Here is a 25,255-nt window from a genome sequence, read left to right as displayed (position 1 = left end):
CCAGGATTAAAGTGTTGGCAAGGTTTTCTTAGTCTACGGCCTCCAGCCTTGGCTTGTAGATGGCCATCTTCTCCCTGTGTTATCACACAGTCTTCCCTCTGTTCATGTGTGTCCTAATCTCCTCTTTTTATAAGGTCACTAGTCATATTGGATTAGGGCGCACCCATCTGACCTCATTTTAAGTTTAGTACCTCTTTAGAGGCCCTGTCTTCAAATACAATCACATTTTGAGATACCAGGGTTAGAACTTTAACATATGGATGGGGAGGAGGGGACACAATTCAGACATAACAGACCACATATTTGGAGTAATATTCTTTGAGTTTATTGAGTTTGTTCCTGCTTGTACTCAAGGTCAATCGACTATTACTCTATGGTACAGAAATAAGATGTAAGATGTCTAGAACATAATCTATAGTCATGAGTAGTATTACTGAGCACCTGGTGAAGCACTCTCCTTTGAGGAATACAGAGCAGCCTCAACGGCTGTAGCTTTGAAAAGCACATTATACAATCTCTGATATGTAGTCTTAGTTGAATCTGTTTGTTTAATAAAAATGAAGTGAACAAACAAATTAACTGGCCAACTGGTCTAGTTTCCTAAGAATGCCCTCACTGAGCCTCATGTTATAACCAAGGTATTGTAGGAAGCGGCTTTAGGGGGTACAGCATGTAAAGATACAGCTTTGGACACAGGATTTACATCACCATGTGTGAGAATTGGAACCTCTCTAATCCACCAGAAATCAACTGTCACTTTAAGGAGCCAACACAACAGGAAAGGTTGAGCTAGTCAAATGATTCAATGAACTTCCTTTTGATCCTCTCTTTTAAGCACTAAACTAAAAATCAGCTAAACCCTTATGGATAAATAGAGTGTTTTATCCACTTTAATATCTAATCTTCCAGTTTGATTTTATGGCCAAACATATTATTATTTTTCTGATCTACAGTCCCACTGGCATCGCTTTCATTCATGATGTGACTTTCATGTACCCAGCAGGCCTTTCAGATAAGGTTTCCAAATGGTCATCTGCGCTGGAAGCAGATACCACATTCTTTATGAGAGTTTCACAATGTAATAGGTTCTTGTCACTATATTAATGAAATCAGAGCTATTCTCTCCATATCCTGGGAAAGTTGGGGTTTCTTTTCCACTTTTTTATTACAACAGTAAAATAAAAGTTGGAAAGAGGCTTTAAAAGTGCCATGGAAAAAATTACAAGGTAAAATGAACTTTTTTTTCAATACACAAAGAATTACCTTTTTACTATTGTGTTTCTATTTCAGTCTAGATAATTCAAATGATCTGCAACCACATTTCACCCAATACTGGGTTAATAAAGTTAATTTTGTTCAAATCAGATCTGATATTGCAACTTCTGGTCACACCAATCTATAGAGCAATCTATACTAATACAAGGGTAATATGCTAATGAGACCAGATGTCTTCCAGACGTCCATCCAGACAAAGCCACAACGGCAGGGCCAGTGGCACAGGAAAGGCACTGCCACGGGAGTGGGAACGGAGGTGGAGGCGGCGCAGCCGCCCCTTTCGCAGAGGCAGTGTGGAGAGGTCTTGGTGCTGGCTAGTCCAGCGCCGCGGCCCCTTTCACAGAGGCGGTGCGGGAGAGGGGGCTGTGTGGGACAGGCCTCGGCACTACCCCTACTGCAGAGGCAGCATGGGAGAGGCCGCGGTGAGGGCCCGGTCCTGGCGCCACACCTCCGCAGAGGCTGGACAGGGTGCAACCTGCTGTGCCTCAACCTCCCACAGCCCCTACCCCAGCCAGCCTGGCCACAGATTGCCCCACCAATGGGCAAGGGGCGGGGCCAGCAAGAAGTGAGGGCTGAGGGCTGGCAGCCATGGCAGCCGACAGTGGCAGCAGCAGCAGGGTGATGGGGGCAGCACCTTCCCATGATTGGCCCGGTCGCAGATGGAGGCGCCCATTCCTCTCAGCCCCACTGGAGTCCTCCAGTCCCAGGGGGTGGCCGCTGAGAGCAGGGCCTGTTTGGCCGTCACCATGGTGACCCGGGAGCAGCCAAGGGGGCCCTGCAGACAGCAGAGAACCACAGGGAGCAGGCCTAAGCCATCAGTAGAACATCTCCTGAGGGCTCCCAGACTGTGAGAGGGGGCAGGCTGGGCTGAGGGACCCCACCCCCAGTGCACGAATTTTCGTGCACCGGGCCTCTAGTATCTATAATAATGAAAGGCTAATATGCAAATGGTCTTCACACCCTCACGCCGTAACGACTGATCAGTAGGAGGCTGCATCCCCGCCCGGCCCTAGCTTGGGACGTGACTGACGCTGTGTCTCCACCCCACCCGGGGCTGGCTGAGGACGTGACGTGCTGGCGAGGCTTGATGGGGGTGGGGCCGGCAGGGTCTGGGTCTCACGTGATTTTGAGGTGCATGTGGGTGGGCAGAGACTTGAATCCCCTAGCTTGGGACGTGACTGACGCTGTGTCTCCACCCGGCGCTGGCTGAGGACGAGACATACTGGTGAGGCTTGATGGGGGTGGGGCCGGCAGGGTCTGGGTCTCACGTGATTTTGAGGTGCATGTGAGTGGGTAGAGACTTGAATCTGGTGCACCCCAGACTCTGACAGGAGGGAGGAGGGAGCCGGAAACCCACACCCAGGACCCACACAGCAGGGCAGTGGCAGTTAGGGGCGATCAGGCTGGCAGGGGAGAGCAGTTAGGGGCGACCAGGCCGGCAGGGGAGGGCAGTTAGGGGCAATCAGGCCTGCAGGCAGAAGCAGTTAGGGGCAATCAGGCAGGCAGAGAGGCGAGTGGTTAGGAGCCAGTCGGTTTGTGGGAGGGATGTCCGACTGCTGGTTTAGGCCCGATCCCTGTGGACATCCCCTGAGGGTTCCCAGATTAGAGAGGGTGCAGGCTGGGCTGAGGGACTGACCCCCCCCCCCCGCCCCCGTGCACGAATTCTGTGCACCGGGCCTCTAGTATAATATAAGGGGAAAGTGGTGATTAAGTTACTAGTGGTATTTATTTATTACATTTAATTTATTTTAGGGAGGGAGTTGTCACATGGGGAGGAAGTGTCTACTAGAATCTGGTGGATAGAGGCCAGGAATGCTGGTAAACATCCTATAATATGGAGGGCAACCCTTTATAACAAAGAATCGATTAGTGATATTTAGATGTGCCTTTTTCCTTAGAAACTACAGCAACCTACTGTGGCTATCAAAGATCCATCTTTCAGTTCTCCTTCCTAAGAAAGATTGTTCCCAATAGTGATTGTCAAATTATTTTTTCACATATGATTGTTTTTAGCTTGTTGTAGATAACTTTTACTTAAAAAATCTATAAAATATACAAAAGTCCCTTCAAGAAAGAGCATTTCAAGACAGCCTTGTTTGGATACAACATTTAGGTATATTTTTTGTAATCTAATAAAACTCACATAGTATTTGGATTCGGGAGTTTTACTCACCTTCAATTTTGTTTAAATGCTTTAAACCAAAAACATTGAAAAGAGCCTAAATGAAGGTCAGGAGAAAACAACATGGATTAATAGAATGAGGATTGTGAAGTATCTTGATTAAACCAGACTTCCTCGCAGTATTGGACTCTAGCTTGCAAAGTTTTTATATAACCAACTATATCATGTTGAGGTAAATCCTCTATAACAACCAGGATGGTTTATGATGTTGGCTCAGTATTTCCATTGCCTTAATCCCTTGCATAGTTTGTCCTTTTGGTCTTTATTCACATTAATATCCTAGGGGGTGTCTTGCACATGATTGTTGCCTACTGCTTCCCAAATGTTTTTCAGATATGTTTTCTCATCTCCTACTAACAACTTTTCTTCTACCTATCTTCATTTTACAAATAAACAAATATCTAAGAAATTAGCAGTAAATCCAGCAGTAAATATTTCTCACGCTATCATCTTTCCTCTTTACTCCATTGCCACCTAACAATTTGACCCATCTTCTGCCCATTTCCTAATGCAGTTTCTTTTTTGTTTGTTTGTTGCTAATTTGTTTTATATCTCTTTATATAAAATATCTTCCTTTTATAAATGGGTAACTAAAAAAGATGAGCTTGGCTGGTGTGGCTCAGTGGATTGAGCATTGTCCCATGGACCAAGAGATCTGGGTTTAATCCCTGGTCAGGGCACATGCCCAGGTTGCAGGCTCAATTCCGAGATGCAGGAGGCAACTGATCTACTAATATGAATCTCTCTCATCATTGATGTTTCTATCTCTTGCTCCCACTCCTTTCCTCTCTATCTAAAAATCAATAAAACTATTTCAAAAAAAAAGATGAGTCCGTTTATAGTAAAAGCATAGCCTCAAGTAAGACATTTAAGGATACCAATCTAAAAGTCACTATCTGTGACGTAATAGTATAGCTATTACTGATTGCAGTTACTACTTATCTACCTTTTCCCTTTCAGCTTCTGCTGCCAAGTTTAAGTCTGAACATAGTGGTTTTCAGGCAGGGGCTTACTGGTTCCTTATCCTGGATTCATTCTTGTCAGCCATGGAAAAGTTACTTAATCTGCCCATGTCTCATTTTTCCCTCCCTGTGAAATAAAGATGATGATAATAATATAAATAGTTCTCACTTTCTTATTGAAAAAATTATATTAGATACGGAATGTAAAGTTCCTTAGAATAGCATAGTCCCTACTAGAATGTAAGCACTAAGTAATTGTTGTTTATTGTTTTTGGTAGCGTATCATCCTGAAATGTAGTTTTATAAATTTGTTCTCAAAAGATTTAGATTTTGTCAATAAAAATGAGCAACTTTTAAGGTCATATTAAAGAAATTTCCATATGTGTGTATCTAGTGTTCTAGTTCTCTGCCTACCTAAGGTAAACTTCATAAATCAATATTTATTGAGTAACTTCTATATGCTTTTATAGGCTTCCTTATAGTGGTCCTTAACTGGGGATAACTTTAAATGATCAAATATTTTTCATCATCACCACTGGCAAGTCTTACTGAGGCCAGGGATGCTACTAAACATCCAAGAATGCAGGACAGCCCCACAACACAGAATTATCCAACCCTCAGGTCAACAGTGCTTCACTGTTAAGGAACCCTGCTCTTCTGGAAAGAGAAGAAGTATAAGATGTCATCACTGCTAGCAGTTTCAGTTTTGTTAGAAAATGCCTATCAAATAATACAAATGTATTTAGAATGATACCTGTTAACACTGAAAGAGTTACACTAGTTCGTCTTGAGAACTGGTTGGATTCATGAGAAGGCGTCTGAATATGGACAAAACTGTATGCTTAGATAAGTCACAGTGGCCTTGAAAAATATACCTTAAAATCCTCTGGTTTATAATAATTTAATATAAAAATTAGATATTATATTTCACTACTTGCCATATTATTTCTTTAAGCTACTTGTTGAAGTGGTACAAATTATTGTTGTTTTTCTTTGAATGAAGATTACATAGATATCTAGAGTAGGAATGCAGGTTTAAGCAACACAAGTTTATATTGATATTACATGGCATTTCAAGTGGGCATAATCAAATGGTATTTATTGATTGGTAATTTTTAATGTATATTAAAATATTCTAATTTTCACAGTCATTTGAATTAAGTGATTTCATGTGAGCATAACTAATACCAATGGCATTTGCCTTTAGTCACAATTATTTTTTCTTGTTTTCTTACTCAACATGAAATCATTCTCTTTTTCACCTGAACATTTTCCTTTGACAATCTCAAACCTATGTATCAAAATGACATGTTATGTTGGACTTTTCTGATAAATTTTTGGTAGAGATAGTTGTGTGTGTGTGAGCATGTGTATGTGTGTATTTAGGTTTCCACTTAAAGTTCAGTGCCAAAGCTAGAGTACTTATACATTTTCTAAATGTGTTTTAAGCAATAAGTTGTACAACATTTTTAGAACATGTGTTAAGCTATTTCTCTAAGAATGAAGCTCTTAACAAAACATAAGCACTCTGCATGAGATCTTAGCAGCAAAGTGCTTAAAAGATAAAGTAAGAATTGGTACCATGGGAAGAACACCAGCTGTAGAGCGCACAGGTCCATTATGAGAAGTATGGTGGTGGGTAGGGAGAAAATGATTTAATCAGGAGTAAAACCAATTTTATTATAAGGGCACGCAGGGGGTGTGGCACCATAGTGAGAGGGACATTTCAAAATATCTGACAGATTTCAACAATGTGAAAACCCTGTTCTTTAAAGTGACAGTAAACCCCATCAGGTCTCCCTTTTTGATGCTATTGTTAACAGTTGACTGTTTAAAGCTGGCCTGCTAAGATGCTGTCGTCCTATTTCAATAGTGTGTAGCCAAATAAAAGACTAATTGTTGAAATACAATCAATCAAAAATGATTGCAGGGCAGAAGGAAGGTCTCCTCTGCTGACTTTGTTGTGGATCATATTATTGTGTTATGAGTGAGGTAGGAATGGAGAGTGAAAAGGAAGAAAAAAAGTAGCCTGTCTGAAATACACATATCCACCTTCATTCCTTCTCATTGCAAGCATCCTGGTGAGCAGGAACATCACTTACTAGCCCTGGAAATAATAAAATAATAGTCCATTTAGAAAAAAGATCTGATAAGGATTTCAGCTAATATTTTTAAAAGGACATGAACAGTATTAGCAAAACAGCTCATGCAGAGATTCCCTACAGTGACAATTCTCAGCTTTTTTTTTTTTTTTTTACAATTTCCGTACAAATTCTTCTCTGCATTGAAAAACTGATACCAAGAGGGCATGTGCATGTGAGCCTAAGACATTGGCAAAGAAACAAAATTCCAGTTGACCAAATACCTGTTAAGTTCTTGCCAGGATATTCAGCTTTTCAGTGAACCCTCAGGTTGTCTAAAATGAGTAGCTTTAGTTTTCATTAAGCCCAGAATCCAAAATCTTTCCCATGTCGCATGTTTGGAAAGACAAATACTATGGATCAGCTGCAATGCTTTTGTGCCTGTGTCCTTTTAGCTGTATGGAAGGATGTCGTTTTCAGACCCTAGTCTATCACTTCTTGGGTGAAAATGATTCCAGGCTTTCATATTGAGGGCAAAAGGGGGGAAAAATAATAACCTGACATCCCTTTATTTACTCTAAAAACTTCATTTTGGCATTTATTGTCTTGAATATGTAAACGTTTCAACTCACTCAGGCTTCTCAAGCAAGCATTTCCGTTGTTTCTGAGAGGAGTTGGTAAGCACTTGTGGTTTGTCTTTAGTGTGTTATCATTTCTGACAGCTTTGCATAGCCTGCGTAGGCCAACAGGGGTCTGTCTAATATTGTTTCTGGGCACATTTTCCTCGATGAGATGAGAACTAAAAAAAGATATTTTTGAAGCAGTAAGAAGGAATTAATATCCTCTCTCACTCAGTATTCTATTCCTTGCTGACTTTATATTCAGAAAAGAGAGAGAGAGAGAGAGAGAGAGAGAGAGAGAGAGGGAGGTGTTAGCCATTATTCCCTTGTACATAGCAAGGCTAACACATGTAAAGCAATAACTCATTTTCTATTGCCATGTTTAGCATATGTCTCCTGTTGGCTCAGCAAGGCCTTTAGGCCGGTCCCTTGAGCCGGCCATCATTGGCAACTCTTAGCCCCTCGGCCTCAAACCCAAATAGCTTTGAATCACGTTGAGCTGTGATGCTAATTTTCATACTGCTGCATTATGGGAATAAATGTATCTGACATACTGTGTCAATGGTGCTGTCTCTTTGTGTGTCTTGTTTTTTTGTTAGCTGCATTCCTACAGATGGTATTCCATTGAAAATGTTCCCTTCCTACGGAAAAAAAAAAAGGAGAAAGAAAAAAAATGCACAGCACCAAACCTCTAGGTGCAGAAGGCTGTTAACGGTTGCTGATGATAGTAGGCAAACATTAACATAATAATTAGTGTCTTGTAATTGTTTCATTAAAACCAGTTGTTCCATTTCTCCTCGTGTTTTCCCAGAAGAGAAGCTGAATTTGGACGACAGCCAGTGGGAGGACATCCACGTTGTCACCGGAGCACTGAAGATGTTTTTCCGGGAGCTGCCTGAGCCGCTCTTCCCTTTCAGCTTCTTTGAGCGGTTTGTGGAAGCGATCAGTAAGTACCTCGCACACAGGCGCGGTTGGCGGAGTGAGCTGGCAGCGTGGAATTATTAAGTAAATAATAAGAGAGACGATAATAGCAATCACGGAGATAATAATATCCCCAATGAATGCTCCACACCTTTCAGTTTAGTGTTTGTATTTTTGATGGCTTATTTTTTATTTCTGGCCCTGTAATATTATCTGCGTGTGTGTTTTTTTAATAAAAAAATAGGCATTCTATTTAGGGCGACCAATTTTCCACCAAGCCTCCTCCAATGAAAATAGCTTCTCATAGACTCTGTTTTAAAGGGGTCACCATTGGCACCCCCACCCCTTCCTTTAGACTTTCAGAATTGCAATGAATATAACTGTGTATAAATGGGATCTTTAAAAAGAACCTCAGTACATTAAATATTACATTTCATAACGACGTGTTAAATCATCGACTGAGGCATCGCCTTCTCCTCACTCGCTCACCTTTCACCCACCAACATGGGTAAAAAGCTACAGTTTGCTTACGAGCAGTGTGAGTACTAAATTAAGTAATGGCAAGTTTCTTCTACTAATCTGGTGACTTTTGTAGGAGGTTGAGTTATATCACTCAACTAGCCAGTTATCATTGTACACTCTGAGAAGCTTCCTTTTCTATTATTTTCTCATCCATAAAACACATACACTAAGAAATAATGAATGAATGAATGAATGAATGAAAATCCAAATGCAAGGACACTTCTGCTATTGGTTCTTAGAGAAGCAACTACTAGTTCATCTCTAAATGTAATCTCTTAGAGTACACTTACTATAATTGTGACAGCTTGGAAAAAGTTTCCTGGCAAGTAGACTGATTCAAGGAGGAAAATGAAAGAAGAAAGAAAGGTAAAATTAAAAAGCTTGCAAGCCTAGCAGGAGCTTAATTAAAGTCCAAACAAGAAAAATCTGCAAGAAAAAAAAATGCTCTACTTAGGAGGTCTGATCTTGGCTGGCGGTGTATGCTGTGTTCCCATTAGTGGGAGTGGGGACTTGGGGAGCCCATGTTGGAGAACAGCCCCTCAATATGCCCTTTTATTCTGTGTTTTTTTTATTATTATTATTATTTCACACAAAAAAAGCTGTGGCAAAATGATATCAACAGGAATAAAGCAGACTTTTCTCTCCCAAATTCTTTCTCTTGTTGCCTGCTCACAATTTCAGATTGTGTTGTTATTGTTGTTGAATATAGTAGCCGTGCTCTAACTATGGGCTTTGAGGTGAGGCTGGAGCTCTTATCTCCTGTCCTAACATTTCATTTCATGTACTTCTGCTTCTGGAGGAAAACAGTATTTTGTATTTCCCAGGCTCTTTTAACTTAAAAGGAGGAATAAAGGAAAAATAAACAAGCATGCATTTCCATAACAGCTGATTCTGATATTCTGTCTTGGATCACACAAGCATGGAATATGGTTCCCAATTATAGAACAGTGTTCTGGTAGGAAATTGGAGAGACTTGCATTGGGGTACCTATCTCTAATTAGACATATTTAAAGAAGTCATACAAATTTCACACCATGGTACCCATACTTTTAAGTGAAGATGATCTTATTTGGAAACATACTTGTGCATGTGCTGATTTGAGGCTGTGATGTAGGATACCCATCAGTGAAGGTCCCCTTAGTTCACCTGAATAGGCAAGCGATTCCCTTAGTTTAAGATTCATGGAAAGCAGGCCCTCAGAACCCAGGTCGGGGGGCGGGGGGGTATGTTCTTTGAATTTCTAGAAAGAGCAGGACCACCTCTGTACTATTCTATGACTCAGGCCCAAGCTGGACAGAATTTCAGAAACCCTGGCATGGTCAGAACAAGGCAATGTTGAGATGGGAAGCAGGCTGTCCTGACGATGGCTATTGCCAGCACTTATAAAGTAGGTGATGGTGAGAACGAATGTGACGGTGCTTAAGAAAATCCTTAAAAATGTAAGATATCGTGCCCTAGCCAGTTTTTCTCAGTGGATAGAGCGTCAGCCTACAAACTGAAGGGTTCCGCCCCGGTTTGATTCAGGTCAAAGGTACATGCCCAGGTTGTGGGCTCAATCCCCAGTAGAGGGCGTGCAGGAGGCAGCCGATCAGTGATTCTCTCTCATTGATGTTTCTATCTCTCCCTCCCTTCCTCTCTGAAATCAACCATATATATATACAGTGGGGCCTTGACTTACGAGTTTAATTAGTTCCATGACGGAGCTCATAACTCAAATTACTCGTATGTCAAATCTAAAAGTGAACGAGTGAGACACGTGATGCTGGGCTGATGTTGTGGCGTTCACTGTGACGTTCGCTGCGCCAACTAGCGGTGGGGTATCTGAAGCTGGCTCGTAACCCGAATTTTAGCTCGCAACTCAAAGCGGCTCGAATCTCGAAAAACTCGTTAGTCAGGACACTCGTAAGTCAAGGCCCCACTGTATGTGTGTATATATATAATATATATAAAATATATAATATATATAAAATAAAAATGTAAGATATCGCATAAATACTTATTTATTTGAGAAATCCATTTAGAAGTGAAGAGAAAGGCAACATTTCCTTCATTGCTCAAGGAAGGAGAATCAATTTGAGCAACCTTGCTTTACCTAACTCAAGATAGTAATACGTAAAATGGAGGGACTAACCAACAGGGTAATATGTCTGAGAAATATGGTATGATGCTAGGTGGAGGCATATGCTTACTAACCCGTGTATTTTGGGATAACCTTGGAATTAGTTTTTGTGTTCTAAACTCAGCTCTAGGTCATAATTCATATTGAAATATACTCAAGAAGTAAGAGAATAGTCACCTAGGTCCTTAGCAACAGTAAAACCACACTAGAGGAAGTATTTTGATCCCATTGTGCACCAATTGAGTAAAAAAGAATTCAAAATATAAATTTAAATATAGTAATATTTATACAGTCCCAGAGGCGTGCTGAGCTTTATCATATCTCTCACTGCCTCATAAAATCTGTACAGTGAGAAGCTCTCTATCTGTCCATGAATTCGTAGCTTTTTACAAAAGGAATAAACCAGCAATCAACCAGGTAAGATAAATTCACAGGGGAGATGACCATATATGCTGGCTCTGAGCTCCTTTGGCTCTTCTCACACTTCACTTTTGCAATCTACCGACGGAAGCTTGACCTTAGCCAGCTCTACTGTAGCTCTTAGAAGCCACCAGCAGTCAGTAGCAATGGGTGGGGGGAGAAAAGGCCAGCCAGTTTATGAGTTTATCCCCACCCCCTGCCTTGGTTGGCTTCTCTACTTGAGGATCCATCTCCTCCATGGCTTCAGCTTGGGTGGACATACCTCTTGTGCTTCCAGCTTCTGTCTTGTGATGTGGATTTTCCTCTTTTTCCAGCCTGGTAGTGGCTTCCTACAATGGCTAGTTTTTTGGTTTCTTCTCTCTTCTTTATTTGACTATAAGCTTCCTCATTAGAGGATAACCAGTTCTTGCATCAAGATAGTTTGTTCCATTGGCATAAATAGTTGAAGTGGTTTCTGTTCTTTGGTTAAAACACTAGCAGAACACCATGCCAGTCAATGTCACAGTTCATGGAGCTATAACATTATTTCCCTTTTCTCTCTCACTGCCCCCAAGCCCAGTTTGTGGAGGCTTTACATTTTTAAATTGAGAGATCTGTTACCCTTTTATGACAGAGTTAAAAGGTGAATAGACCAAAGGAATTTTACATCCATCTGGAATGCTTTACCTCTGAGGAAGAAATTTTATTTCATGTATAAGCAATTAATGACTGCTTATGCTTTTTGAATTACTGTTAATTTTCATTATATGTTTGAAAGTCATCATTACATATTCCAAGAAAAGAGAACATAAGGCATTTACTTTTTTAAATAGTTTTTTTTACCCAAAACAAACATTAATATGATAAGAACCTGCAATTGCCATAGTGATCCCTTGTCTGATAATACCCATTGGGATAACAAAAACACTAGAGATTGTTTTACATTTCAGAATGCAAGTACCGCAGTTATTGATCTGAAATTCTATACTTAAGGTCAATGCAACTGGGTCACCTGCAGGGTTACTTCATGGGGATTTAACCCACTGACTGCAGTGACTAATTCCCTGGAATTGACTTGTGCTGAAGGCATTATTAGTACTGCAAATGGGGACTGGGTACAGAAACACAGCTCTAGGGTTTTATGACCGGTAATACAATCCGTGGCCACAGGCCTGCAGGGCTCTGGACATTTCCAGTACATCTAAATCCTAGGAAATGTACCAAGTTCACCTCTATTGCCATTTTATTTTTGTCCTGGTAACTCTACAGATCCAAAGTAAAGAGACAAAAAACCAGTGTCTTTTCTATTTTAATATCTGCATTTTTCTAAAATCCCTGAGAAATGGAAAGAGAGGAGAAAAACTCATTGTATTTTTATAATTATATCACCTTTTTTCCTGAGAATAACACAAAGCAGGAGATATTGGCGAAGTGAAAAAATTATGTGGAAAATAATTTCTAGCTCATAAAGATAGTATTAGAATCAAATAAGATATTTTTCTTACTCTATATTAGATGCTCAATAAATGATTGGAAAGAAATTCATTTTTTTAGAGAAGTAAAGCAAATCACAAAATAGTTCCCAAGTTCACATGGCTCAAAAGATTACACTTAGCATTCGGTTTCAGACTGTAAAACATAAATATTTTCCATCTTCCTACATTGCATTTCTGAGAATTTTTATCTAAAATTTTTTTTTTTTGCTCGAAGAATAACTAGTTAGGCACTGCCAAATATCTGGCTGTTAAATTACCCTATATAAGGACTATACCATATGTCCTATATCATTCTATATAAAACCACAACCTTTCCTATTTAAAAAAAAAAATAACAAGGTTAGAATTAAACTAAATGATCAGAAATACTAGTTTTGGAGTTTCGATCAGAAATAAGGTAGAACTTTCCAAGAGCGAGCAATGTTTCAGTATTTACTAATAGATACTACAAGCATCTATTCTTCAAATGTTAGCCTCTCTGGGTACATTTTTAATTCCCCACTGTATTTTTGTAACTAATTTTTCACCCATACCCTTTTGAAATTCATTTAGATATACACAATGTTATTTCCCTATTTAATATGATTAACTATTTCAAGTTTAGGTATTCTTTTTTCTAGGTTTTCACTTGTATCAAATTACAACATGCAACAATCCAAATTTTACAGAGGAGTTTCTGATGGAGAGTGATGGATTGGGCCCTATCACTTCACATCCCTGGGCTTGCTCATTTAACTCTTTGTTTTTGTCTCTTCCAGTGGTTACCTTTACAACTCCAGGTAATATCTCTACTTCATGAATTATCAACTATGGATAGTACCTAATATGAAATATTAACTTATTCCTTCCACTTCCAGCAATATTTAATAGTTACGTAATACATTTAGGTCTTAAATAATACACATGAACCTGCTTCTTGTTTCATCAACATTCAACAATACCTTCTAACTTCCCTTTGTAAGGTGAATGTATTTTCCTTCCCCCTCTACCTCACTGTCCTTCCTTCAGAATCATTGGTCATTAACACCTTTAAATTTTGATGGTTGTTCTAAGTCTTCAGTTTGACCAATTAGAAAACTAATAAACAGCATTTATATTTTCACTAGAGGCCCGGTGCGTGAAATTCGTGCACTGGGGGGGGGGATGTCCCTCAGCCCAGCCTGCACCCACTCCAATCTGGGGCCCCTAGGGGGATGTCCGACTGCCGGTTTAGGCCTGATCCCGCAGGCCTCTCACAATTTAGGACTGCTGGCTCCCAACCACTCGCCTGCCTGCCTGCCTGATTGCCCCTAACCGTTTCTGCCTGCCAGCCTGATCACCCCCTGGCCACCCCCTAACCACTCCCCTGCCAGCCTAATTGACGTCTAACTGCTCCCCTGCTGGCCCGGTCACCCCTAACCACCCTCCCCTGCAGGCCTGGTTTCCCCCAACTGCCCTCCCCTGCAGGCCTGGTTTCCCCCAACTGCTCTCCATCCCCTGCAGGCCCAGTCGCTTCCAACTGCCCTCCCCTGCTGGCCTGATCACCCACAACTGCCCTCCCCTGCTGGCCATCTTGTGGCGGCCATCTTCTGACCACATGGAGGCGGCCATCTTGTGCAGGGCTGTGAAGGTCAATTTGCATATCGCCTCTTTATTATATAGGATTGTTACAAGTCTGTAACACTGCCTGTCTAGTGGTTTCACAAAGAATTCTTCTCTAGAGTTCACTGTCACAATCCCTGTACTTCTCAAAGAATACTAGTATTCCTCACCCAGTCAAATAGAACCTATTTTATTACACTCCCAAAATGCTGAAACTCTTGCCCACATTTGGTTCTCTTTGTAGTTGGATGATGATTTTCTGGTATAGATTTTATATTTATTTTTTCTGGAGTTTGTAATTCCTTTAATTTTTTTTTTTTGCTTTCTTTTTTTCTTTTCCAATGTCCTTACTCTTTTCTGACACTATTGCAGAGTCCTGTTTTTTCCAGGACACCTCCTTTCTAGAACCTTCTGCCTTTTTAATTCATATTGATTGGTCGCATCCAGGAGTGCTTCAGGGTGCTCAGTGAGGAATTTCTTTGTGCTTCCTGAGTTGGAGCCACTGTTTCCTAGAAGACATGTGTATTAGTTTTATGTTGCTGCCATAACAAATTACCTCAAACTTGGTGGCTTCAAATACAGTGATTTCTTATCTTACAGTTCTGTTGGGCAGAAATCTGAAACTTGGTCTTGCTGGGCTACAAGCAAAGTGTCAGAAGGACTGCATTTCTTCCTGGAGACTCCAGAGGAGAATCCACTTCCTTGCCTTTTCCAGCCTCTAGGGGATGCCTGCAAGCCTTGCTAGTGTTTCTTCCTCCACCTTCACAGGCAGCAGTCACACATGACATCACGTTACTCTGACCTCTTCCATAGTCATACCTCACTCTGACTTTCTTTCACCTCCATCTTCCATTTTTGAGGACCCTTGTGATTACAGGGGGCTCTCCCAGATAACCAGAATACCTTCCCCACCTCAGGGTTCTTAATCATGTCTAAAAAATATCCTTTACCACGTAAGGAAACATATTCACAGCCTCTGGAAATTAAAGTATGTACATCTTTGTGGAGCCATTTTTCTTTCTACTCCATGTTTTCCCCTCTCCTCATTTTTGCCAGTAGCACCCGCTCCACCTTCATGTCACAAATGCTCTTAATCCATCAACTTTCACCTTTCTTCTCTCAAATCCAAATGATCATCAGAGTTGACATGTAAGTGAAACTATAGGTTGATTAGTAGATAATAGAGAAGTAAAGAGAATTTACCTCACACATTTACCTACAAGATGTGTTATACATTATTTGTGAGGGATAGGCTTAAATGTTTGACTCAAGACTGGACCAAAGGTCATTTATTCAAGGACTATCTGATGATTTCATTTTGGTCAACTTCTTCTCTTCAGCTCTTTGGTGCTCATGAATGAGCATGTGAGTTTGTATTTGTTGACTTGTATTCTGAGTTTCCAAATTTGCCTTTTGTGTATAAAAATAATTACTTTTTTTCCCACCCCTGAGTAGTGTTCTATATATTTCCCATCATGGGAATGCAATCAAAGCTAACTTCTTGATCAAAACAGTCTTATTAATTATTTAGTTATTATATGAATTATTAAATATTAATACTAATATAAATTTCTTTGTCATGTTTTTCCAGCTTCTCTTAAGAAAACATTAGATATAATGCTTATTATATATGTCATGTTTATTTATAAATGTGCATATTCCTGTATGTATGTATATACATATGTATATAATAGATATTAGTAATATTATATACATGTCTTCAATTTAAAGGCTGTAGTCACACATGCATTTGAAGACAATATATCTTTGAATACCCAGATTTTGGAAACACTGATTAATTATGCAGTAAAACAAATTGCTTGCAATGGTATCCATAAGATTGACTCAGCACCATTAAAATGCAGGCTGTTATCACCAAAGGTAGAGCATACCCCGTGCCTAGTTCTTAAATACAACTAATCTATCTGTCATAAATATGACATGTATATTAACTACTCCTATATTCTGCCAGTCACACCATCCTCATATAAAAATGATTTACATTAAAGATATTGCCCTATTACAGAAAGCATCTGTTGCATGTCCAAATGTTTCCCCCCCTCAATGGCCATTATGCCATTTTACCTTTAAAGTATATTTTCAGTAGTAATTAAGGGTGGGGGGAAACGCCAGTCAAGTATATTTGCAAATATTTCCTTTACTCTTGACTTTTTCTTGCCCTTTGTTCAAACTATTTCTGATGCATCATCAACTTCATGATGACACTTTGGGAGAAAAGAAACAGAGCTTGCGAGGCACTTGATTACAAACAGTCACTAAACTTTAAAGCATGATAGTGACAAATTGCCTTAAAACTAGAGAAAGTAAAAAGCAGGGTTTGAAGGGTCACCACAAAGAAACCAGAGATGTAAAAATAATGTAGTATAAAAATATCCTCCATGCACCATTTTAAGGAGATTGAAATTAAAATAAAGATAGATTTTACAAATAGCCCCCTTCTACTAAAATTTCCAGTGCAAGCTAATGTTCTCACAGACTTGGCAAAGTTTTTTCTTGTGGTTGCTTTTTAATCAGTGTGTGTGTGTGTTTAGCAAACTAAAAATTTTATAGCTGATGCCCAGCTTGTCTCTTAACTCATTCTAATTATATTCATAATTAAATTGTAAAAAATAAATAGTTGACTAGAGCCAAATGGCTTGCACAGGTGTCTTTTTGTAGGAATGCTTTAGTTGGTAGACAATAAACAACTGGACCTCCATCTACTTAATTTGGCTTAATGAAAAGTCCTTTATAAGTAAAACTAGAAGGGGATTCAGAACTAAAATTGGTCCTTCACTCTGAAATTAATTGAGTGGTAAGACATTAGCTCCATTGAAAATGTGGTGTTTGTCTTTTTGTTTTTCCTTAAAAGTTTTCTTTTACTTGCACTCCTTTCTTCCATAGTCTTAAGAGATCACTTTTCAAAGCAATAAAACTTTCAAGCTGAACAATCAGCCAGCAGGCCTTCGTGAGTCAGCTTCCTGAGCATCCCTGCTCCCACTGAATAGACGTGCTGCCAAAAGATGTATAACAAAATGCAGAATTTCACCTCAATACCTCAGTGCAAAACAGTTATCTTGACCCATTCCTCTCATGGTAGACTTACATCACTGGATTTCATTGCCTGTTATCAAGTTCACTGCATCAATAGGTTCTAATGAAACTGAGGGTTTGTGATCTTTTTCATGTCATACTGAGACGCCTGCCTCGCTTCACATTCTTGGGGTTGACACAAGCACTGAATTGTGATCACCACTGAGGGGCCTTCTAAAAAATGTTGTACCCACCCACTTCCATCTCTCACTGGCTACATCTCCTACTTCCCCAGTAAGTTTTTTCTCTCTCATTCAATCCAGTGTGATTCTGATTATAAATATAATCCAAATGCTGCAACTGGCTTGGCATTGCATTTTGAGGAAAAGCCCGATTCTTTGTGAGCTTTGCAAAATCTTACATGCTCTAGTGGCCCACACTTCTCTTGCCGTGCCTGTCTCATTCATGCCTGTTGGTCTCCTGGCTCTTCATTGAGTTCCTCAGGTGCACTGAGGGTCTTTGCCCAATCTCTCTATCAGTGGCATGTGCCCAGATGGCCACTTACATGCTAACTTCTCAGTGAGGTTATTCTCAACAGCTAAGCCAAAATTTCTACCTGCAGGGCATACCACCACCTCCATTCAACTATGACTCCACTATTTACTACCTGCAAGACCTGTAAGAGCCAATTCTTAGCCTCAATTTTCCCATCTATGAAATGATGTAAAAATAGTATCTTCCCCTCTGGGGATTGGGATGAATTTGATGAAATGCTAATCATGACAAAGCACTTTCAGATTTCCTGGCACATTTTACTCAGTAATTGTTAGCTCATATTATTAAGTCAGAGTGCAACCAGACTGTCCTTAGAACAAACTCCCAGATGACCTTTGGTCCATTCTCACAAGCATTTCCATTCCTCTAGTAAAGCTGCCTTAAGCAACACATATGACTATCCTTATTCTGCTTTAATATTTCTTTCTAGAATTCCAAACCACATCAAATATGTTTAGGATATTATACAGGATATCCTATTGCTTCATGATCTAGGAGCTCCCACTTTCCTTCTTTTATCTCCTAACATTTCTCCTTTGTTGTGCAGGTCTTTCCCAGGCACAACCCTACTTGGTTAGTCCAAAGTTTGTCACTTTATTCTAGAATGTACATCTTAAAATCATAACCCAGAGGCTTACCATTTTCTCCAACATGACACTGCCTTGTGTCTATTAAATATTAGTAAATCTGTCCAATTCAGTGACACTGGAAGAGACAACTTCAAAGTCATCCCTCCTCCCTGTTGGGAAATTAGCTACCTTGCTGATAGTTTATCCTGTATTTCAGCTTGTGAAGGTCACAGACTCATTGGTAGGTGAGGAGCTTATGGTGTGGCAGGGTAGGCTAAACACTAGCCTATGCAAATATTTGTAACAATGTAGGTCTTTCTCATAGTTAAAAACATTAAAAGGGTTATCAAATAAAACATACTCAAGATGTTAACCTTCCTCATACGTGCACACATAGACACAGGGACACAGACACAGACATGCACACACACTTGTTTTCCAAATCAGGAATGTTTCAGATTTTTCTTTTCAACTCTCATTACTTATGATAGTCTAGCTTTAAAAAGGTAGATTTATTTATTATTATTTTTTTACAATTATCTCGGGAGCATTTCCACAGTAACCTCTCTTGAGCTGTTTTCAAAACTTGATAAAGCCCTGGCCAGCATGACTCAGTAGTTCAAACCGAAGGCTTGCGTTCTGGTCAAAGGCACCTACCTAGGTTGCAGATTCCCTGCCCATGTCGAGGTGCTTGTGGGAGACAACCAGTTGATGTGGCTCTCTCACATCAATGTTTCTCTCTCTCCCCCTCCCTTCTACTCTCTCTAAAATCAATGGAAAAATTATCCTCCTGTGAGGATTAACAAACAAACAAACAAAAACTGTACAGAATGAGAACTGATCCTGTTCCCTGCTTTCTCTGACTTGCTCACACTCAGTCACATGCTCTCATTTGCTCAAGCCCTGTCTTTACTCTAGTTCTCCACCTCTCTGTCACTTAAAGGGATTTTCTTTCAATAGCTTCTAATAATACTATCATGGGATCCTTGAAATGTGGCATATCTTTGTTTGGCTCACTCCTTACTATTCTGGAGAATTAAACTTTAGATGTGATGTCTGCTGGAGTACTACACTTTTCCTGGGGGAATATTGCTCATGTTGGAGCAGCGGAATCTCCTCACTGAGAATTATCATGTGACTTGGAGAATAAAATTCCCTCCTAAGGATTGACTCATACATTTATTTTCTACCTGTGCTTTGGGAAACATAAACATGGAAAATGAATACAGTCTTATAGAAAACAAGTAGCAGTGCTGGTTTTAAGAGTAAACATAATATGCTTAGAAGAAAGAAAGCAAACCTATTTTTAAAACTTCATGAACTATAAAAAAGTTATATTGGCTAATTGTGAGACTTTTTTCCTTTCATTGACTTATTTATATAGTTTTCTATTTAAATGTGAAGATCCACCCCTTCCCCACTTGTATTTTATGCAATACCTTTCTTTTTCAGCAAATTGAAATTATAAAAGTTCAAATGCCAGGGCCCTGAGTCCATGATTGCTATCTAACCAATCAGCTCTTGGCCCCTTTCTCTTTTTCTTCTCACTTTGCATGTCCAGCAGGTGAAGGTTGACTCTTTCAGATCTCAAGCCTATTCCTCTGCCAACTGATGGGTGGGCAGACCTAATTAGTGCCATCTGTTGTGCTAGTTGTGGGTTGATACTGTCTTACCAGCAGATGAAATCAGCAATCTTTTGGGCTCCTTCTCCAAGCTCCTAACTCTGAGCTCACTAGTAGGATTATTCTTTGACACTTCTTGTGTATGATTCTCTGAGTATCTAATTTTCACCTAAGAAGGAACTACTACCTCATTGAAAATTTTTTCAAAATTTCTATTTCTTTGTGCTCTATTATGAAAATGTTTCAGGGGAAGAAATAGAATGATCCTAAGCAAACATTACACACAGGAAGAGCTCAGAGCCCACTGCATATGATGCTCAAGTCTGTAATTCTCAGGACTTCGGAGAGCTGGATGCCTGGATACATATAGAGCAGTGCTAGCCAAGCAGAAGACCCTGAGCTCTCCACAAACGGGAAAGACAGACCAGCTAGAACAAAGGTAGAAAAAGCACATCAGTCAATGTCAGGATCAAAACAGCATCTTTCTTTAACAGTCCCTTAATATTTGAAAATATTTAAAATATAAGCTCCAATCTCTGCTCAGTGTTCTCCTTTCTTTCTCTGTTCTTTCAATGACACACTAATCCCATCATGAGGCTGCACCTTGTGTCCTCAAGGAAACTTAGTTATGTCCCAAGGGCCCCACCTCCAAGTACCATCACACTGGGGGTTAGGGCTTTAATTGATGAATTGGGGAGGGGGGCGGGGCAAAAATTCAGTTCACAACAGAAATCATACTTCAATGGAGTGTTTTAGTTGTACAACTTTCTCAGTGCACAATCAACTTTCCTCCCTTATGTCTTTATATTATTTCAACACAAGATTTAGCTCTTTATTAATATTATTTAATTATGTTCTTGGGGTCTGAAATTGAATTTAAAATTCAGGGTGTCACTTTTACCCATTTCTCCCTCATACATGTTTGAACCTACATGCAGAAACATGCATGTAACCTTGTGCAACTGTGCTCTTTTCCTCATGATCCCAGGATGTCAACACAATAACATCACCAAGGGAGTTTGGCTTTAAGTTTTAAGTTTTGCATATTCACAAGACTTATCTCACCTGAATCATATAACAACTGAAACCTGGACCAAAACCTAAGTTTTTAACTATAAGTCCTTTAGTTTCATCATTCAACCTTCCTCTCAGCATTATGATATTTGCAATTTGAGCAATCATCTGCCATGCCCATATCCGGGCCCTAACATACATTTAAAATTTATGTAACAGAGACTGGAAAGCCACTGGCACAATGGAACAATTAGATGAACAATTTACTATATTTTGGGGAAAACTTTAAACACTGTGCCAGTGAGAAGAATTGTAGAAAAGAACTGTTCAAATTTATAAAGCAGAACCCTTTAGACTTATGGACAGTTTTTGGAATTAATTTAAATTATAAATATTTTAAATTAATAGAGCAGTGTTAATGTAAAAATAAATCCTGTAACTTTCCATATAATTACAGTTCCAAATTGTGCTCTACTCACCATATTTCACTTGAATACATCCAAATGCTATGTGTAGATTTTACCATTTAAGTTAATATTTATAACACTCCTTTGTGCCAATATGATTGTTCCCATTATTTCAAATTAGGAAACTGGGGCTCATAGATGCTAATTAGCATGCTAAGGCTACCAGCTGGGAAGGTGCAGAGCTGAGTTTTGAACTCAGAACTAGAAGATTCCAAAGCTGTTACTTTTAACCATGAGACTAACAGTCTTGCCTGATTTGAACAAAGTGATAACAAATGTCTACTTAGAAATGAGATAATTAGTAGATTTAGATGTGATTCAGATAAAGACTATGTTGTCAAGAACTACAGTGATAGGAAACTAAGTAGAACATGAATAAATTTCTCTGCTCAGACCCTTGGTCTCAAAACCCCATTATTTAAGAAAGGCTTCTGTCTTGATTATTCAATTTAAAATGAAATCAACAAAATTTTTCACTGCTTTCTGTACCCAAGGTGACATGATAGGTGCTCATTCTTTCACCTACATCACTTGAAAAACTTTTAAAAATAAAATTAAATACTGGTAAATACCAAACACACCTAGCAGATGAAGAAGGGCATGTTTTAAAGTGTATGTAGAAAAATGTCCTTATTACACTTTCCAGCAAGTGAATTAAGAAATAACATCACAGCCCTGGACATTGTGGCTCAGTTAGCTGGGCATCCTCCTGTGTAATGAAAGGTCGCTGGTTTGATTCCTGGTCAGGGCACATGCCCGGGTTTTGGGCTCGATCCCAGAAAGAGGGTGTGCGGGAGGCAGCCGATCGATGTTTCGCTCTCAAATCAATCTTTCTCTAAATTCTCTCTCCCTTTCTCTCTCTCTAAAAGTCAATTTTTAAAAATCTTAAAATAAATAGCATTATAATGTTTCTTACAATTTTCATCATGTATGTTGTTTAATTGAAAGATGGGCTGCAGCACAGCATCACTTGCCTCTCATGTCATGTGCTAGAAATGTGTTTTCATGGACTCCATAAAATAAATTCATTATTTCAGCCCATCACATTCATAATTTTAAAAACCCAGATACAGTTCAAATGTTGCTGCTATGTCCACTCACAGTCAATGATGGTGCTCTTTTTAAAAAATGTTTAACATCACCTTGGCTGGGTGGCTCAGTTGGTTGGAGTGCCGTTTCATACACCAAAAGGTTGCAGGTTTGATTCCCAAACAGGACACATATAGATTGCAATTCGATTCCTGATTGGGCATGTATGGGAGGCAACCAATAGATGTTTCTCTCACATTGTCTCTCTCTCTCTAAAATCAATGAAAACATATCCTCGAGTGTGTTTGAAACAGAGCAAACACACAGTAAAGTACACAGATCATGAGAATATTAATAATGGTGAAAACATTTTTATAAAATTACTTTTCTAGGCTCTTATGTTTGTGGCTCTTTTCTCTGACAATTAATTGTAAATTATCTCTGTTGAATTTTTAAGTATGAAACTGAGTATTCGTTGTCTTATGTCTAGGTATAGAACTACACAATATTTATTTTTCCATCTCTTAATGTGACCTAAGCATCTCTGGAGTGGAACCATGTCTTACTCATCTTTATAGCTCCAACGCTAGGTGAATATATAAACATAACGTGCTTTTTGGCGGTGTTGTTTCATATAATTCCTCCTTTAACATAGCAGTGGACTGCTGAAATCGGGTGTGGGGAGGATTGGTGAGTAGTTGAATAAGAGAGGTGGAAACTGCTTGACTTAACCCAGCGGTTCTCAACCTGTGGGTCACGACCATCGGAAAACACATATAGCATATCAGATATTTACATTAAGATTCATAACACTAGCAAAATTACAGTTATGAAGTAGCAACGAAAATAATTTTATGGTTGGGGGTCACCACAGCATGAGGAACTGTATTAAAGGGTCGTGGCATTAGTAAGGTTGAGAACCACTGAGTCTTAACCATTTTACTGGTAGTAAATTTAAGAATTTACCCCTTATCTCTCTCCAAATGCCCTTATTGGTCTTGTAAGTTGTTACACAGCTACCTTCAGAGGAATAGGCCGACTCTAGTCTTCATATTTTCTATATGTCAAACTACTATTGCTAGATAATTTACAGATTTCATCTTGGTGGTTAAAAAGTTTCTGAAAGAGGAAGGAGAAAATTAAACGAGCGAATAAAGTACTGTGATTGAGCTAGTGAACTTGTGCAGTCTTCAAAGGGTTACCTGAACTCCTGCTAGGACCACTTTCCAGACTTAAAGGCAGAGCAATGGTGGAGAGAACAGTGAAACTGTACTATAAAAATAAATTACTGTCATGAATATTAAGCAACAAGAATATAATAAACATGACTGTTTGCATGATTCTGATTTATTGGTACTGATATGCGTATAAATTATGACACTAAGTGTTTATTCTAGTTTCAGAATATGGGCCAAACAAAGCTGGGTGGACACTTCCCGCAGACCTTTCCATCTGCCACCAAATTCCTATTTTGTGGCTCCTGTTGCTGAGTTTCTTATGTCGGTGGCATCAGGACCATGTGTGAGCAGCCATTCCCTTTCGTTTACTTTGCAGAAGGAAGTCAATTGCCTTCCCGGAATCTGGTGTTACAACTATGGCCATTATGAATTCTGTTCCCTCACCGTGGAATAACTCCAGCTGCAAAGTGTCTCAAAGGCTAGCCTTACTTGCTGTTAAATAGTGCTCACTTTTGACACAAGAGTGTTCATTACTATTTATGAACACTCTTGGCACCAGATTTGGGCTTTCCCAGTGGTAAACAGCACTGCATTTTGCATCCTTGCTTAGCAGTGGGTGTTCGGGATCACTAGTTCTGAGAAGTTAAAGATCAATAGAGAGAGATTGTGTATCCACCTAATATTTACTGGTACCTCAACTGCCATAATATGACTACACGAGTAGCACAGTGTTGGTCTTGCTGACATTCACAAGTAGAAGTTATTAAGATTAGCCATCAGTTTTAATTGAACTATTTCGAACCAGATATTTGTTAAACAGATGGCTAGAATAAAGTAACGCCCAAAGAAATAGCATTCTTCTGCCTCAGGTTTTTAGCTTTTATGTTACATCTCATCAAAGTTTATTTCGGGAGATTAATTATTTTGGAGGTTTTTTTTCTCTAACATGGGTGGCAACCCACAAGGAAGATAGACAAAAATGTAATAACCTTCATAAAATATGCAATTGCCACACAGTAAAGTAGACTATATGGGCATAAGTTGAGGATACCTATAAAAAACTGCTGATGATATAAACACTTGGCTGTAGATGAAATGCCTGCTAGAGTTCATGATGAGGCAAGAGCTGTTAGCTACTTAGAGTTGGAACTCTTACAGCTTTCTTGGAGGGCATTTTAGCTCTCTACATCAAAAGGCTTACAAATATGCATACCTTTGTATTGACTATTACCTATCTAGAAATTTACCTGGGGAAATTTTCAGAGCTATGCACAAGAATGTGTACAATCTTGCTTTTCAAAATGTTATTTATAATAGTGAAAAATGCAAAAGTAACATATATGTCCAAACTTAGGGAGACTAAAATTATGGCACATTTCTATATTAAATATTATACAGCTGTTATTTTGTGTTGTGGAAAACATTACTTCACAAGGGAAAATGCCAGTAAATATTAAATGGGAGCATGAGCATGTACAGTATGAACTTGTTTTAAAATATGTATGTAAACATAAGTAGAAAAAGATTGAAAGTATTTAGTTCAAAATATTAACAAATGTTGTCTCTGAATGACTACAGTCCCTGTTTTATATATATACTAGGGGCCCGGTGCACAAAAATTTGTGCACTC

The 25,255-nt window shown here is 39.3% G+C and overlaps 1 protein-coding gene across 1 annotated transcript in view; it reads left to right on the top strand.

Annotated features, from left to right (window-relative positions):
• ARHGAP15 (Rho GTPase activating protein 15) overlaps positions 1-25,255 on the top strand; it is a 665,580-nt gene that overhangs the window by 522,296 nt on the left and 118,029 nt on the right. The window contains exon 11 of the mRNA XM_014548044.1: positions 7,932-8,066. Coding sequence (XP_014403530.1) covers positions 7,932-8,066 — 135 coding nt within the window. The remainder of the gene's footprint in view (positions 1-7,931; positions 8,067-25,255) is intronic.

Source organism: Myotis brandtii, unplaced genomic scaffold (genome assembly GCF_000412655.1).
Source record: "Myotis brandtii unplaced genomic scaffold, ASM41265v1 scaffold493, whole genome shotgun sequence".
NCBI lineage: Eukaryota > Metazoa > Chordata > Mammalia > Chiroptera > Vespertilionidae > Myotis > Myotis brandtii.
Note: the sequence above shows the minus strand (reverse complement) of the source record. Positions and strands in the feature narration are given on the sequence as shown.